General features: G+C 44.8%; 1 protein-coding gene and 1 pseudogene across 1 annotated transcript; one reads left to right on the plus strand and one right to left on the minus strand.

The window, feature by feature from the left end:
- The window catches only part of LOC146576784 (uncharacterized), a 3,510-nt pseudogene extending 3,416 nt beyond the window's left edge, over positions 1-94 (plus strand).
- A 5,513-nt stretch (positions 95-5,607) lies between these two features.
- spns1 (SPNS lysolipid transporter 1, lysophospholipid) lies at positions 5,608-14,010 on the minus strand. Its single transcript, XM_085272308.1, has 13 exons — positions 13,766-14,010; positions 11,419-11,637; positions 11,181-11,246; positions 9,719-9,855; positions 9,486-9,637; positions 9,080-9,146; positions 8,849-8,991; positions 7,682-7,834; positions 7,380-7,569; positions 7,086-7,151; positions 6,778-6,876; positions 6,504-6,672; positions 5,608-6,398 (listed from the first exon to the last, which is right to left on the minus strand). Exons 2-13 carry the CDS (start codon positions 11,627-11,629, stop codon positions 6,331-6,333), a joined length of 1,521 nt encoding a protein of 506 aa, XP_085128434.1. The 5' UTR covers positions 11,630-11,637; positions 13,766-14,010; the 3' UTR covers positions 5,608-6,330.
- Positions 14,011-14,593: the final 583 nt, after the last annotated feature.

Consider the following 14,593-nt stretch of genomic DNA (forward strand, 5'->3'; position numbering starts at 1 on the left):
GGAACATCTGGATGATGTGGTCACTGAAGTTTCTGCTCCATCTCTGACCCGTTCGCTTTTTGGGTCTGATGAGGACCTCCATCACCTTCAGTGAAAGTCCACCAAACACATGTTCAACACTCAGCTCCCGATCCTTTACTCGTTTTATCGTTAAATAACGAAGGCACAGCCTCACCTGGGCATGAAATCGCTCTCTCGAACCTTTGAAAATGGGTTCGAGAGAGCGAACCTGCTACCCTCCCCCCCAAAAACCCATCTCCATAGAGACTGTGTCAGCTCCCAAACAGACAAAAAACAAACTAAAAACCAGCAACAAACAACTTAAACATAAACAATCACAAAGAAAGAACAATAAAGTATCCACATCTGAACCAAAGAGTAAAACAGTGAAATGTGGATTATTAAATATTAGGTCTCTCTCCTCCAAGTCTCTGTTAGTACATGACTTAATAATTGATCAACAAATTGATTTACTCTGCCTTACAGAAACCTGGTTGCAGCAGGATGATTATGTTAGTTTAAATGAATCAACACCCCCGAGTCATTCTAACTACCAGAAATCTCGAAGCACAGGCCGAGGGGGAGGTGTGGCAGCAATTTTTCACACCAGCCTATTAATCAACCAAAGACCCAGACAGACTTTTAATTCATTTGAAAGCCTGATGCTTAGCCTCGTCCACTCCAGCTGTGAAACTCAGAAACCAGTCTTACTTGTTATCATCTATCGTCCACCTGGACCTTACACAGAGTTTCTGTCTGATTTCTCAGACTTTATATCTAATTTAGTTCTGAGCTCAGATAAAATAATTATTGTGGGTGATTTTAACATCCATGTAGATGCTAAAAATGACAGCCTCAACATGGCATTTAGTCTGTTATTAGACTCAATTGGTTTCTCTCAAAATGTAAAAGAACCCACCCACCACTTTAATCACACTCTAGATCTTGTTTTAACATATGGCATAGAAACTGAACATTTAACAGTGTTTCCTGAAAACCCTCTCCTGTCTGATCATTTCCTGATAACATTTACATTTACAATAATTGATTACACAGCGGTGGAGAGTAGACTTTATCAAAGTAGATGTCTTTCTGAAAGCGCTGTAACTAAGTTTAAGAATATAATCCACCCACTGTTATCATCTTCAATGCCCTGTACCAACACAGAGCAGAGCAGCTATCTGAACGCTACGCCAACAGAGGTCGATTATCTTGTTAATAATTTCACCTCCTCACTACGTACGACTCTGGATACTGTAGCTCCAGTGAAAACTAAGGTCTCAAATCAGAAGTACCTGACTCCGTGGTATAATTCTCAAACACGTAGCCTAAAGCAGATGACTCGTAATCTGGAGAGGAAATGGCGTGTCACAAATATAGAGGATCATCATTTAGCCTGGAGAAATAGTTTGCTGCTTTATAAGAAAGCCCTCCGCAAGGCCAGAACATCTTACTATTCATCACTGATTGAAGAAAATAAGAACAACCCCAGGTTTCTCTTCAGCTCTGTAGCCAGGCTGACAAACAGTCAGAGCTCTTTTGAGCCAACCATCCCTTTAACGTTAACTAGTAATGACTTCATGAACTTCTTCACAAATAAAATTTTTATCATTAGAGAAAAAATTACCAATAATCATCCCACAGATGTAATATTATCTACAGCTACTCTTAGTACCATTGATGTTAAGTTAGACTCTTTTTCTCCAATTGATCTTTCTGAGTTAGCTTCAATAATTACTTCCTCCAAACCATCAACGTGTCTTTTAGACCCCATTCCTACAAAACTGCTCAAAGAAGTCCTGCCATTAATTAATTCTTCGGTCTTAAATATGATCAACCTATCTCTAATAATCGGCTATGTACCACAGGCCTTCAAGCTGGCTGTAGTTAAACCTTTACTCAAAAAGCATCTCTAGACCCAGCAGTCTTAGCTAATTATAGGCCAATCTCCAACCTTCCTTTATATCAAACATCCTTGAAAGAGTAGTTGTCAAACAGCTAACAGATCATCTGCAGAGGTTTATTTGAAGAGTTTCAGTCAGGTTTCAGAGCTCATCACAGCACAGAAACAGCTTTAGTGAAGGTTACAAATGATCTTCTTATGGCCTCTGACAGTGGACTCATCTCTGTGCTTGTCCTGCTAGACCTCAGTGCAGCGTTCGATACTGTCGACCATAATATCCTATTAGAGCGATTAGAACATGCTGTAGGTATTACAGGTACTGCGCTGCAGTGGTTTGTATCATATCTATCTAATAGACTCCAGTTTGTGCATGTAAATGGAGAGTCCTCTTCACACACTGAGGTTAATTATGGAGTTCCACAGGGTTCAGTGCTAGGACCAATTCTGTTCACATTTCAAATTCAAATTCAATTTTTATTTGTCACGTACACAGTCATACACAGTACGATATGCAGTGAAATGCTTGGACAACTGCTCGTGACCTAAAGAAAAAAAGAAAAGGCTATGAATAAGAAATAAATATGAAAAATTAAAAAGGGTAAATTTAACTAGGAAGGAATAAGATAAAATATATAAATTAAAGTTGAAAATAAAATAACTGTACAACAAAATACACAATACACAGTATAGAACTATATAAGAATGTATGAAGAAATATAAATATTATATACACAATAACAGCAGCTGTACAAGTATTAACTGGAAATGAAGAATGTAGTGACCAGTGTTGTGCAATCCACATTATGTCTTCTGCAGTGCAAATATGCTTAAAGTGATTTAAGTGAAGACAATGTCCAGAAAGTCCAGTGTGTGTGTAAGAACCATATGTGTGGGTCAGTACTGTGTGGTGGTGTGATTGAGAGACCGTATCGCCTGCGGGAAGAAGCTCCTCCTCAGTCTCTCTGTGTTGGTCTTCAGGGAGCGGAATCGCTTTCCTGACCTCAGCAGAGAGAACAGTCTGTTGTTGGGATGGCTGAGGTCCTTCACCATCTTCCTGGCCTTGGTCCAGCACCGCCTGCTGTAGATTGAGTGCAGGTCAGGGAGCTCGGAGCGGATGGTGCGCTCAGCTGACCGCACAACCCTCTGTAGAGCTCGTCTGTCCTGCATGGTGCTGTTCCCGAACCAGGTTAAGATGTTTCCCGTCAGGATGCTCTCTATGGTGCACGAGTAAAAGTTCCTGAGCACCTTGGAGGGCAGTTGGAAGTCTCCCAAGCGTCTGAGGTGGTAGAGACGCTGTCGGGCCTTTTTCACCACGGTGTTGATGTGACAGGACCATGACAGGTCCTGCGTGATGTGAACTCCGAGGTATTTGAAGCTGTCCACTCTCTCCACTGGGCACTCGTTGATGACAGGGGTCTGGTAGTTCCTCTCCTGCTTAGTGCTGAAGTCCACTATCAGCTCCTTTGTCTTACTGACGTTTAGAAGGAGGTTGTTCCTCTGGCACCAGTTCTCCAGATTCCTAATCTCCTTCATTATACATGCTTCCCTTAGGCAGCATCATTAGAAGACATAGCATACATTTACACTGCTATGCAGATGACACCCAGCTCTATCTGTGCATGAAGCCAGATAACACACACCAATGAGTTAAACTGCAGGAATGTCTTAAAGACATAAAGACCTGGATGGCCGCTAACTTTCTGCTTCTTAATTCAGATCAAACTGAGGTTATTGTACTCGGCCCTGAAAAGCTTAGAAATATGGTATCTAACCAGATTCTTACTCTGGATGGCATTACCTTGGCCTCCAGTAACGCTGTGAGGAACCTTGGAGTCATGTTTGACCAGGACATGTCCTTCAAAGCACATATTAAACAAATATGTAAGACTGCTTTCTTCCATTTGTGCAACATCTCTAAAATTAGAAATATCCTGTCTCAGAGTGACGCTGAAAAACTAGTTCATGCATTTATTACTTCCAGGCTGGACGACTGTAATTCATTATTATCAGGAAGTCCTAAAAACTCCCTGAAAAGCCTTCAGCTGATCCAAAATGCTGCAGCAAGAGTCCTGACAGGGACTAGAAAGAGAGAGCAGATTTCTCCTGTTTTGGCTTCCTGTTAAATCCAGAATTCAAAATCCTGCTCCTCACATACAAGGTCTTAAATAATCAGGCCCCATCTCATCTTAATGACCTTGTAGTACCATATCACCCTATTAGAGCACTTGGCTCTCGCTCTGCAGGCCTACTTGTTGTTCCTAGAGTATTTAAAAGTAGAATGGGAGGCAGAGCCTTCAGTTTTCAGGCCCCTCTTCTGTGGAACCAGCTTCCAGTTTGGATTCAGGAGACAGACACTATCTCTACTTTCAAGATTAGGCTTCAAACTTTCCTTTTTGCTAAAGCATATAGTTAGGGCTGGACCAGGTGACCCTGAATCCTCCCTTAGTTATGCTGCAATAGACGTAGGCCGTAGGTCCTCCCCTCACCCCCAGCTGGTTGCAGCAGATGGCCCCGCCCCTCCCTGAGCCTGGTTCTGCCGGAGGTTTCTTCCTGTTAAAAGGGAGTTTTTCCTTCCCACTGTCGCCAAAGTGCTGCTCATAGGGGGTCATATGATTGATGGGTTTTTCTCTGTATGTATTATTGTAGGGTCGACCTTACAATATAAAGTGCCCATTGTTATGATTTGGCGCTGTATAAATAAAATTGAATTGAATAAAAGTCTAAACAGTTAATAAACATTTTTATGAACCTTGTGATCAGAGGTGAAATCCACAGTCACATCATGATCCTCTGTGGATTTCTCCACGTGAAGCTCCAAGTTTTTAAACAGAGAAGCTGATAAAACTATGTTGTCAAAGAAAGAAGCAAAGTTACTGCATCCAGCCAGAAACCGTCCTACACAGACATCAGGCGGCGGTGGGCGTGTCGGGTTACCTGCGTGAGCCCGGCTCACCGCGTCAGCCCGTCTGTACGATAACGGCACCATCGACTGTTTCCTGTAGCAGCAGGTGGAGCAGGCCCGGGACTCCGCCTGCATCCTCCACGTCATGGTGGAGGATGCAAAATTAAATCAATAATATTTTGTTGTAAACAGCTGAACGACAAAACTTTGTAATACAAAGTCAAGAGTCAAAAATCAAATTTAAAACATATTTCTGGTCATTTTGTGACATCACAGAAATTTATTTCAACTTTGATAAAGATGTTTTTATAAATGTTACAAAAAAAATATAAAAACTCGTTTTGATTGTTTTGGTCAAAACAAAACATTTTTTCCACTTTTGACATTATATCAAATAAAATTTAGCATTTAGCTAATTTGATACTTTTTAAAATTCATTCTAACATATTGATCAGTTTTAATATTTAATTCAACAATAATGTAAGTAAAGCTGCTATATTTAACACTAAAAGTATTTAATAAAATAATGACTGTAGTAGTTGATTAATATAAAATTATTTTAATTTAAGAGTAATATACAAATATTGTTTTTATTTATCTAAACCTTCTTTATTATCGTGGATTTTAAATATTTGACACAAATATTTATCATTTTTATTGTAAATTTAAAAAAAATCATATATATATATATGAATGATAGTTAGGATATGCTTTTGCTAGATTATTGATTGTTAAATGAATTATGAGAACGTCGACGCACAGCTGTGATCATAAACATTTCCATTGTAAACACACACAAACAGCAGGTTCATTTTCCTTTAATAATTCAGAAAAGTTCAGAAAAATTATTCGAGGTTAACATTCAGTGAAAAGCCGTTTCCTCCGGGGGGGGGGGACAACAACCGTAACCATGGAGTCAGAGTCGCCACGGACAGTTTTCATGTGTCAGTCATGTTGGAAGGAAAATGTAATAAAAACATTTCAAAAAAATTTAAAATTACATGTTTACAGTGTCCAGGGATGGGGTCAGAGGTCAGGGGTCAGGCCTGGGGTCGACGTGGGATTCAAATAGAGGCTCTTTAAAACCATGAGAGGTGAAACGGTCGAGGCGCTGAAGGAAACAGGAGAGAGTTAGTGTTCTAACTAAAACAGCTCAAACGCGCTTATCAAAGTGATTAACGAAGCTTCTGCTGGAAAGACGCGAGAGCACGACGTCATCCGTCTTTCTGCCTCCGGGCTGATCACAGATCAGCTGCTGAGTGATGACAGCGGGGTCAGTAAAGTCCACGGAGCAGCTTCGGTCGAGTCTCGACGCCATACGCGCTCTGAAACGTGGCCGCCGAGCCGAGAGGCGAGCTGAAGAACACGCTGTCCTCAAGCCTTCCTGGCAGAAAAGGTTATAAAAAGTAATCAAATCTGCAAAAATAAAAAGTGTCCTGAAGCGTTTCTGCACGGCAGAGAGTCTGCGACACCGACAGGTGAGACACAACCAGCCGCAGGTGGCGAAGAACCTCCGCCAGGTTCCTCAGATCAGGACGCTGGACACCGGAACCCGAGTGGAGCGCCCGCTTTTCGGCACCACGATCGGCTCATCTGTTAAAAACAAACAAACACGACAAGTGTTAGGAGTCACGGCAGAAATGATGTCACAATTTCACCTCCAATCAGCTGCGAGCACAACACACAGGGGCGTCTCACCTGTGGGGGCGTAGTTCTCGGCTCGCTCGCGGTCTCTTTCGATGTAGACTGCGGTCCCGAGGAAGAAAGCTCCGCCCACCACAGCCACAAAGGCGCAGAGCAGCATGGAGAACTGCAGAGACCGAAACTGCCACAGGAAGGAGTCGTTCTTCCTCAGAGAGTCGGAGATCTGACACAGGAAGAGGAGGGGCCAATGTTCAAGATGGACGTCGATCATCAGTCAGCAACAACAGCCTGTGTGTGTGTGTGTGTGTGTGTGTGTGTGTGTACGTACCACTCCTATCAGGTAGGGACTTCCTGCGTCTCCCAGCAGGTGAGACACGACGATCTGCAGAGCCTCGGCTGTGGAGCGTCGAGTGGGGACGACTACGTACTGAAACAGACGGAGAATCACTCGTCGTCTTCACTTTCTTTAATATTGTAAATTCTGCATTTTAGATTCTGCATCAGCCAATCACATTTAGCTGTAATCAAATTCATTTGGTTGCTTTCAATTATTTTTATTTTTTCATGTCACCATCACGAGCTATCTGTGAGTAATCAGGAAGTTCGCGTTCGAGTCCAACAGGAGACATCTCTCACCAGAAGAATATCCGCCACGATGGCCCAGTTCATGGACAGGAACGTCTCCCCGAAGAAAATGAAGACCTGGAGGGACGAACAGAAAAGATATCAACGAACAACCAGCAGGTGGAGCTGTTCTAAAGGTGTGTCAGCCATCTTTGTGTCGTGATTAATGCTGAAACTCAAACACTGACACCTCCCACGACCCTCTGACTGCTCAGATGGATGCATGTATGGAGGCTGGACGTTAAATGGTGACGGGTGCGTGGACAGATGCGTGGACGGGTGGCTGCGATTCTATGCAGGACTCACATATGTTGCGACGGTGCTCGCCTGGGCGAACATGATGGCGAGGTAGAGGAACGGTGCACAGAGGAGCAGACCGGCGGCACAGACCAGCGGGTCGGCTCGGGCCGTCTTCTTCCTCAGCTGTCGGCTCACCTGCACGCCGCTGGCCACACCCAGCACGCCGGTGACACAGGTGATGGCCCCAAAAATCAGACTTGAGGAGAAAAAAACCCCCCAAACCATCAGGATGCTGCATTCCTCCATCGAGGTCGAATTTAACAAGTAACCGCCCGCCCCGCCCACCTCAGGTGTAGAGTCACGTTTACCTGTCTGAGGACTCGCAATGAGCCTCCATGCAGGGAGCCCTCTCCCCGTTGAAGACGGCCGCCCTGAAGAGGAACGTTGGCGCCCAGAGAGCCAGAGAGCCCGTCACAAACGCCACGGCCGTGAAGCCGAACGTGGACAACATGAAGCTGCGGCTGCGGAGGAGAGAGATGGAAACCAGCTGAACGTCAAAGCATTAAAACCACGGCATGGCTTTACCAAAGAGACGCCGTGACAGAACGGCGTGAGCTCGGCTGTTTTGGGGGGAGGAGAGTATTTAAGTGAATCATTGTGTGAACGTGACAGCAAAGCTCTTCCTCTGCCCTCTAACCCTTCACTGAGTCCTCATCCTCATATCCCAGTATTACAGCACTGTGACGAAACCAGAACCAAGCTGGACGCGGCCCGTCAGAGGGAGCAGAGTCCCGTTATTAAACCCAGTGAGTGGGTGAGTGTGCACAACAGCATCTGTGTGCTTTTCCTCAGCAGCGCACACGTCAGATATCACTCTTTTGTTTCAGAGTCTCAGTATTCAGTCCGTTATGCGCCATGAAGAAATGTAACGTAGGATCGTGTTGTTCACTGGGAGTAGTCGTGGATGTTGCCCACAGGCGTCTGTTCACAGGGTCGAGATCTGATGGGAACCTAAAAGCTGCTCAGACTTCAGGTTTATAAGCCGACCCGTCAGATTGACCCGGAGAACAGCTCCTCCGCCCTCTAACCGAAGACTTCACCCTCCTATCAGAAACGTGACTCAGCTGGCTTCCCTTGGCCTGAGCTGCCACGCTGTGTTCAGAGGGAACCGCATATTTAAAACCTGCAATTACACAATTACTCAGGCCCTCATCGCGTTTGCTCATTTTTGACCCGGTCATTTGCGCTTGGTAGTTTGAGTCGGTCATTACTGAAACGAGCTGGCTGTGTCCTTGTTTAGCCCACGAACAGCAGACCAGAACCTTCCTCTCCCATCAGGACGAGACCGCAGCTTCGCGCCGAGTCGTTGTCGAGATATTCAGAGCCTGCAGCTCACTGCAGCATGCATGCATGTTTCTGACTGATGGATGGAGACGATGTGATCAGTGATGGAGATTCTGTCGAACGCGACTTTATATTCTGAGCCTAGAAATAAGCTGAGGCCAGAGCGTCTTCTGAGAATAGCGGTGACCTACTTCTTGCTGAGATCGCGCAGGTCGGCGAGCCAGCTGGTCTGGTGCAGGCGATTCTCGGGTCGGGCCTCGACGGCTCCTCGTTTCGGCTCCTTCACCACAAACAGCAGCAGCAGCACAGCGATCAGCCCCAAACCCGGAGTCACCTGAAGGAGGAAGGACAACGCAAACGCTCATCAGCTGGGGGAAACAGCAGGAGACCACACAGCTGCAGCAGATGTTTGCCTGGCTCACCCGCAGCGCCCAGTGCCAGTCCTTCGCCCTGCTGCTGACCTGCGAGCCGACGATGTAGCCGAGACCGCTGACGGGAGGAGGAGACAAAGAGAGGTCAGCTATTCGCACTTCCTGTGTGACAATGAAAACTCCCAGGAAGTTCATTCATGCTAACCACATAAATATTTTTATTTTTAGTCACTTTTAAAGCAAAAATTGTGGAACGATACAAACAGAACACTGAATATTTAATCATATCAATAATAATGATTAATAATAGTAAATGTAGTAACAAAGACTGCGAGGGAAGTTTAATGACATGGATTTTTCAGGTGCGATTTAATAAACACCAATAATATAAATATTTAATTTAGTTAGAATTTTGAGTTTTCACTTTCTGGATCATCGTTAACACGTCTGCAGCTACCTGCCGACAGGGATGGCAAAATAAAAGATGGAGAGCATGTTGGTCCTCTTGCTCTTCACGTAGAGGTCGGCGATGATGGTCGGGGCGATGGTGGAGTAGCTGGCCTCGCCGACGCCGACCAGGCCTCGAGTCAGCAGCAGCGCCCAGAAGTGCTGCGGCAGGAGAACACGTGCGTTTGTGGACATTCAAACCTTCACAAAAGTTTTCCTCCTGAGTTCAAACATTTATCTCACCTCTTTGGGCGTGTAGGAGCTGGCGAGCGTCACCAGCGACCAGAACGTTATGCCGCCGCTCATGATGTACTTCCTGTTGTACCTGTCGCCCAAGTAACCAAACACAGGAGCCAGGAACATGTAGCTGCAGATAAAAACTGGAAGGAAGCACAAAGGTGAGAGCTGGAGTCAGGAAGTGAAACACCTGAAAACGTGACCAAAGAGCACCTGTGGTCATGTGACTGCAGTCAGTATTTACCAGTAACTGTGAGACAGAAAAACCCTGTCCCACAGCACAGGTGCACTCGAGAAGGTTTGTATTTAGGTTCGTTTATGGTTCCAACATGAAGACCACTTCTACCAACGTGCCAGACATGTGTCGCTCGCCAACTCTCTGAAGTGAACGACGCGAGCGGGTTTTTTTTTTCTCTCTCTCTCTCACTTTTTTCTGCACGCGAGCCTTGTGCTTTGCGCTGGGCAGAGGGGGGCGGGGCGGTAGTTACACTCACAGTAGCACAGGAACAGAGCGGGAGGGAGAGAGAGAGAGCCAGGGACAACAAGGTCACATTAGAAAGGTATAGTAATCATCCACAACTATTTTCAGCTGTGGATGATAAAGGATTCAGAAAGTTTATTCATGCAGGTCCATATGACAGAGAATGTGCATGTTCTTTTTGTTTTCATATTATAATTTATATTTAATTGTGTTGTGGTTTGCTGTGTTTTGTGTTGTTTCACTTTAAATTTGTAAAAGGAAAAAGCTGAAATTTTAAATAGTTGGTTTTTGTATTATATGATTTATTTATTACATTTTATGTGGAGTGAATAAATAAAAGTATATTTACGGTGGCCCCTACAAAACACGTACAAAACACAACAGCAGTGCTCCAGGATGCTAGGGGGCAGTGTTGAGCTTTTGTTACCTAGAGGCTACACAAGCCAGCAAGTACCAACGACCGGATTTGGTGTGTGGTAGTAACAGGTACATGAACAATCTTTTTTAAATTATTTGAATATATATGAGTGCCTGTGTATAAATACACAAACAATACACACATGCTTTCAATTGTGTAATTTAAGTGATCTAGTAGCTCTGCTTTGAAGTTCAGTTAAAGCTAGAAATGTGTTTTGGAGTTTGTACGTGTTTTGTCTCTAGGGGCCACCATATACATTTATATATAAACATATATAAATAAAACCACGTTTTTTTTTTACATTATAATTCCTTTTGTGCATAATTTTATATTGTTGTTGTTAATAAATTAATTAAAGCAACAAAACAACCTGAAGAGCCGGTTCTCTAAAAACAGCCGTCACTACAACGGGCACAAATTCTTTAGTCTGACGCTCAGTCAAGTAACACGTGACCATAACCATTAGCAGCTCATCGTGTTTGTCTGCAGCAACATTTGTGCTGAAAGAAAACTTTCTTTTCATGAAACATAAGTCCTGCTACATGATGAGGGGGTGGAGTTCTCCTTACCTGTTTGAAGTAAGCCAGACTCTGTGTCGCTGATCCCAAAGTAGTGCTCTATGTCAGGGAGAACACCTGGTGGACAAAACAAACGTCATTTACTTCACTCATATTTCACTCACCTGCACCTCTGGCATCAGAAGCAGGTGTTACAGAAATAACTTCCACGCATGCATTGGACCAACACGTGAATCTTCGCACGCATCGCTCACGTGAATGTGAACAAACGTCCCCGGCAGCAGCGTACCTGCCACGGTGAACCTGTCCATGTAGTTGAGCAGGTTGATGTAGCAGAGGACGAAGACGATCACCAACGCCCGGCCTCTGGACACCCCGCTGGGCGACTCCTCATCTGGCTGCTGATTGGCCGTCGCGGTGCCCTGATCCTCCGGACCTTCCGCCTCGCTGTCAGAGGAGAAGAACGGAGCAGAGTCCGACATCGGCTCGCCTCGAGACATGGCCGCCGCTGGAGAGAGATCAGATAGTTATTACTCACTGATCCGTCGCACTGACCCGCGGGGGCCACAGGGCCCCGTTCTGGGTCCTCTGCCAGACGGACGCTTCACTAAATCCTCCTTCTACCGGTGGTTCAGTCCGTTTGTTAGCAGGATCGCTCAAACAGGTGTGACTCCAAACTGATATCGAGACATCGCTCACCTGCAGCAGACAGCAGGAAGTGACAAAGTCACGCAACAGCGAGTGTGAAATGTTTGCTTTCCATGAACAGCTCGTCGAACGCGATGTTCTTCCTTCGTTGGCAGTTATACTGCTCACAGAGCAGAACTACATGGATACAGTTAATATGTGTATGAAGCCTAAAAGTGCAAACGCGTCTTCAAAGAAGGTGAAACCATGTGAAGTTTGTGTAAATGGTGGTGTTCATGTTTCCACATGCAGAGGAGGTGAACGCTGAAAAGTGGCTGGAAAATCCAGTTTATCTACTGGTGAGGTTCTTGAAACTTCCGGGTGAACACATGACGCCGTACTCGCAAACCTGCTCCGGCAGCAGAAAGCTCTGCAGGAGCTCCGAGGATGAAGGCAGGAGAAGAGGAAGAAGCGGAGAAAGGAGAAGCTGACCGAGTGAAACCGCGGCCATGTGACGCTCTACACGAGCACAATCTGCTGACACGGTGAACATCAAACGCTCTGCCGCTCTTTTCTTTTTGTTTTGCCTTTATTGAATTAAAAGTGCGACTCTGAGGGGGTCCATCTCTCCCTCTGCTCAAATAAAGGCACTTGGACATCAGAGGAGTGGAACTGAATGCTGGCTTTATGACTATGATTACATGCAAATAAACTGAAACAGTCCACCACCCTGGACTCTGTTCAGCACCAGTCGTCCATCCTTACTGCTCTTAAATGAGCTCATATTTGATTCAGGCTGATGTTTTGCTTTCATACAGAAGGAAGTGCTCCTGTTAAGTGACTCCAATAAAGATAAGACATGTCCAGGTGACCCTTTGCTCATCTTATTGATCAGTGGATGATTGGATCCTCATCAATACCAGGGTGCTGCTGTTGCTCTGCACTCGTGCACAAGTCAACAAAAGGCTATTTGAACAAGGCAGCAGCTGACGAGGTTAAAGGAGAGGAGAGCGAGCACAGCACCAAACTCCATTCAAATGTCTCACACTTTTTCTATTTTGCTAATAAACGTCATTCAGCTTCAACACGTTCTCAGGAATCTTGACATAAATTCAATATTAATGTTTAAAGTGTGTTTAAACTGTGCTCCGATCTCCATTCAACGTGTTCCCAATTAGGAACTTTACTTTTAAAAGGCTCAAAGAAGATTAAAGGTCTTAAAACTCGCTTCGTAATCATCACAGCTGTGTTTGTTCTGCCATCAAAGATAATAACAGTTAATGATATTGACCTGAAATGTGGTTTAATACCTTTTAATGCGTGCTGCGTTAAATTCGGCTCTTTTATTGCAGAGTTAGGAAATGTAGGTACAGCCAGGCAGCGCAGCAAAGCCCGAACACCAATGGTAAAATGGTAAATGGCCTGTATTTGTATAGCGCTTTACATATCCAGTCATCCACCCATTCACACACTGGTGATGGCAGCTACATTGTAGCCACAGCCATCCTGGGGCGCACTGACAGAGGCGAGGCTGCCGGACACTGGTGCCACCGGGCCCTCTGACCACCACCAGTAGGCAACGGGTGAAGTGTCTTGCCCAAGGACACAACGACCGAGACTGTCCGAGCCGGGGCTCGAACCGGCAACCTTCCGATTACAAGGCGAACTCCCAACTCTTGAACCACGATCGCCCAAAGAACATGCAAAAAAACCCTTTTATGTTACTTTTTTATCAGCTGAGATTTTTCAGAGCACATTTTAAACCTCTGCTGATAAATTCGGTTAACATTTGATTACATTTTTAAACGCGTTTTGTTTTAGCGGAGATTAAATGATAAGTTCTTGAAGGCTTCTTTAAGTAAATCACCGAGCGGTCAGCGCTGATAAACGAGTCAGGAGCAGTGAAATCTAATTATCTCCGATAAGGAAAAATCAAAGCCACCCTAAATTCACTGTTTTTTAAATGGACCTCTGCAGAGCAGGTCTGTGGGCCCGCTGTTGTTGTTTACCTGTGAGGATGAGTCAGGCTGGCGCTTCTTCTTCTTTGCTCCAAATCTTCACTTCCTCTCACAAAGCTAAGCGCTCGTGACAGACTCCATCCTGACGCCGTCAAACAGAAACACGAGCCGTGCGCCGGGTTAGAGACGTTAACGCCAACGAAGCGTTTAAAGCCCGACGCTCCAGGACAGACGCTTCTTTCCCGGCGCCATGACACCTCTGACGGCCACTTCCGCTCACATGACGCCATGACCCGCTTACCGAAATTCACGTGACAGAATCAATCCCGCGATCAGCCGTGATGTGAGTGGGTGGAGAAGCTGATAGTGGTTCAGTAACGTTCCGTGGATTTATCTCCAACCGTGAAGTGACGCAGAGTGGGTCCCCCTCCACCCGCTGATAGAAACACTATTTTTTTAAGAGTAAAACTGGGCGGAGGCTGCTTATGTCCGCTTTCATGTTTTAAATCAGGATTTGTTTTTGGTAACTTTATTTCTCATAAAACCGAAATAAAAACAAACATTTCTTAAATAGTGAATTTAAATAATAATAATAATAAAATTGAACTTTTTTTGTTGGCAAAACTTCCCTTTAAAAAAATTACACTTTTAATAATGAAATGGTGACTTTAATGCAGACATAAAAAAGCTTTTGCTAAACTTGGCTTTTCGTTCTCTTTTGTGAAAGAAAATAAAGAAATTCTCATAAATTGGCCATTTTCTGACACACCTTTTACTTTAAAGGGTGAACCGCAGCAACATGCTAGCAACTGAAGCAATCGCGAGGTTTTTGCCGACCAGTTGGGGGATACACTTTTTTCCTTAGTGACCGGTGGTTGC

Source organism: Mchenga conophoros, linkage group LG4 (genome assembly GCF_057382185.1).
Source record: "Mchenga conophoros isolate Kocher_MC1m ecotype Shallow Benthic linkage group LG4, M_conophoros_male_GT1.1, whole genome shotgun sequence".
NCBI lineage: Eukaryota > Metazoa > Chordata > Actinopteri > Cichliformes > Cichlidae > Mchenga > Mchenga conophoros.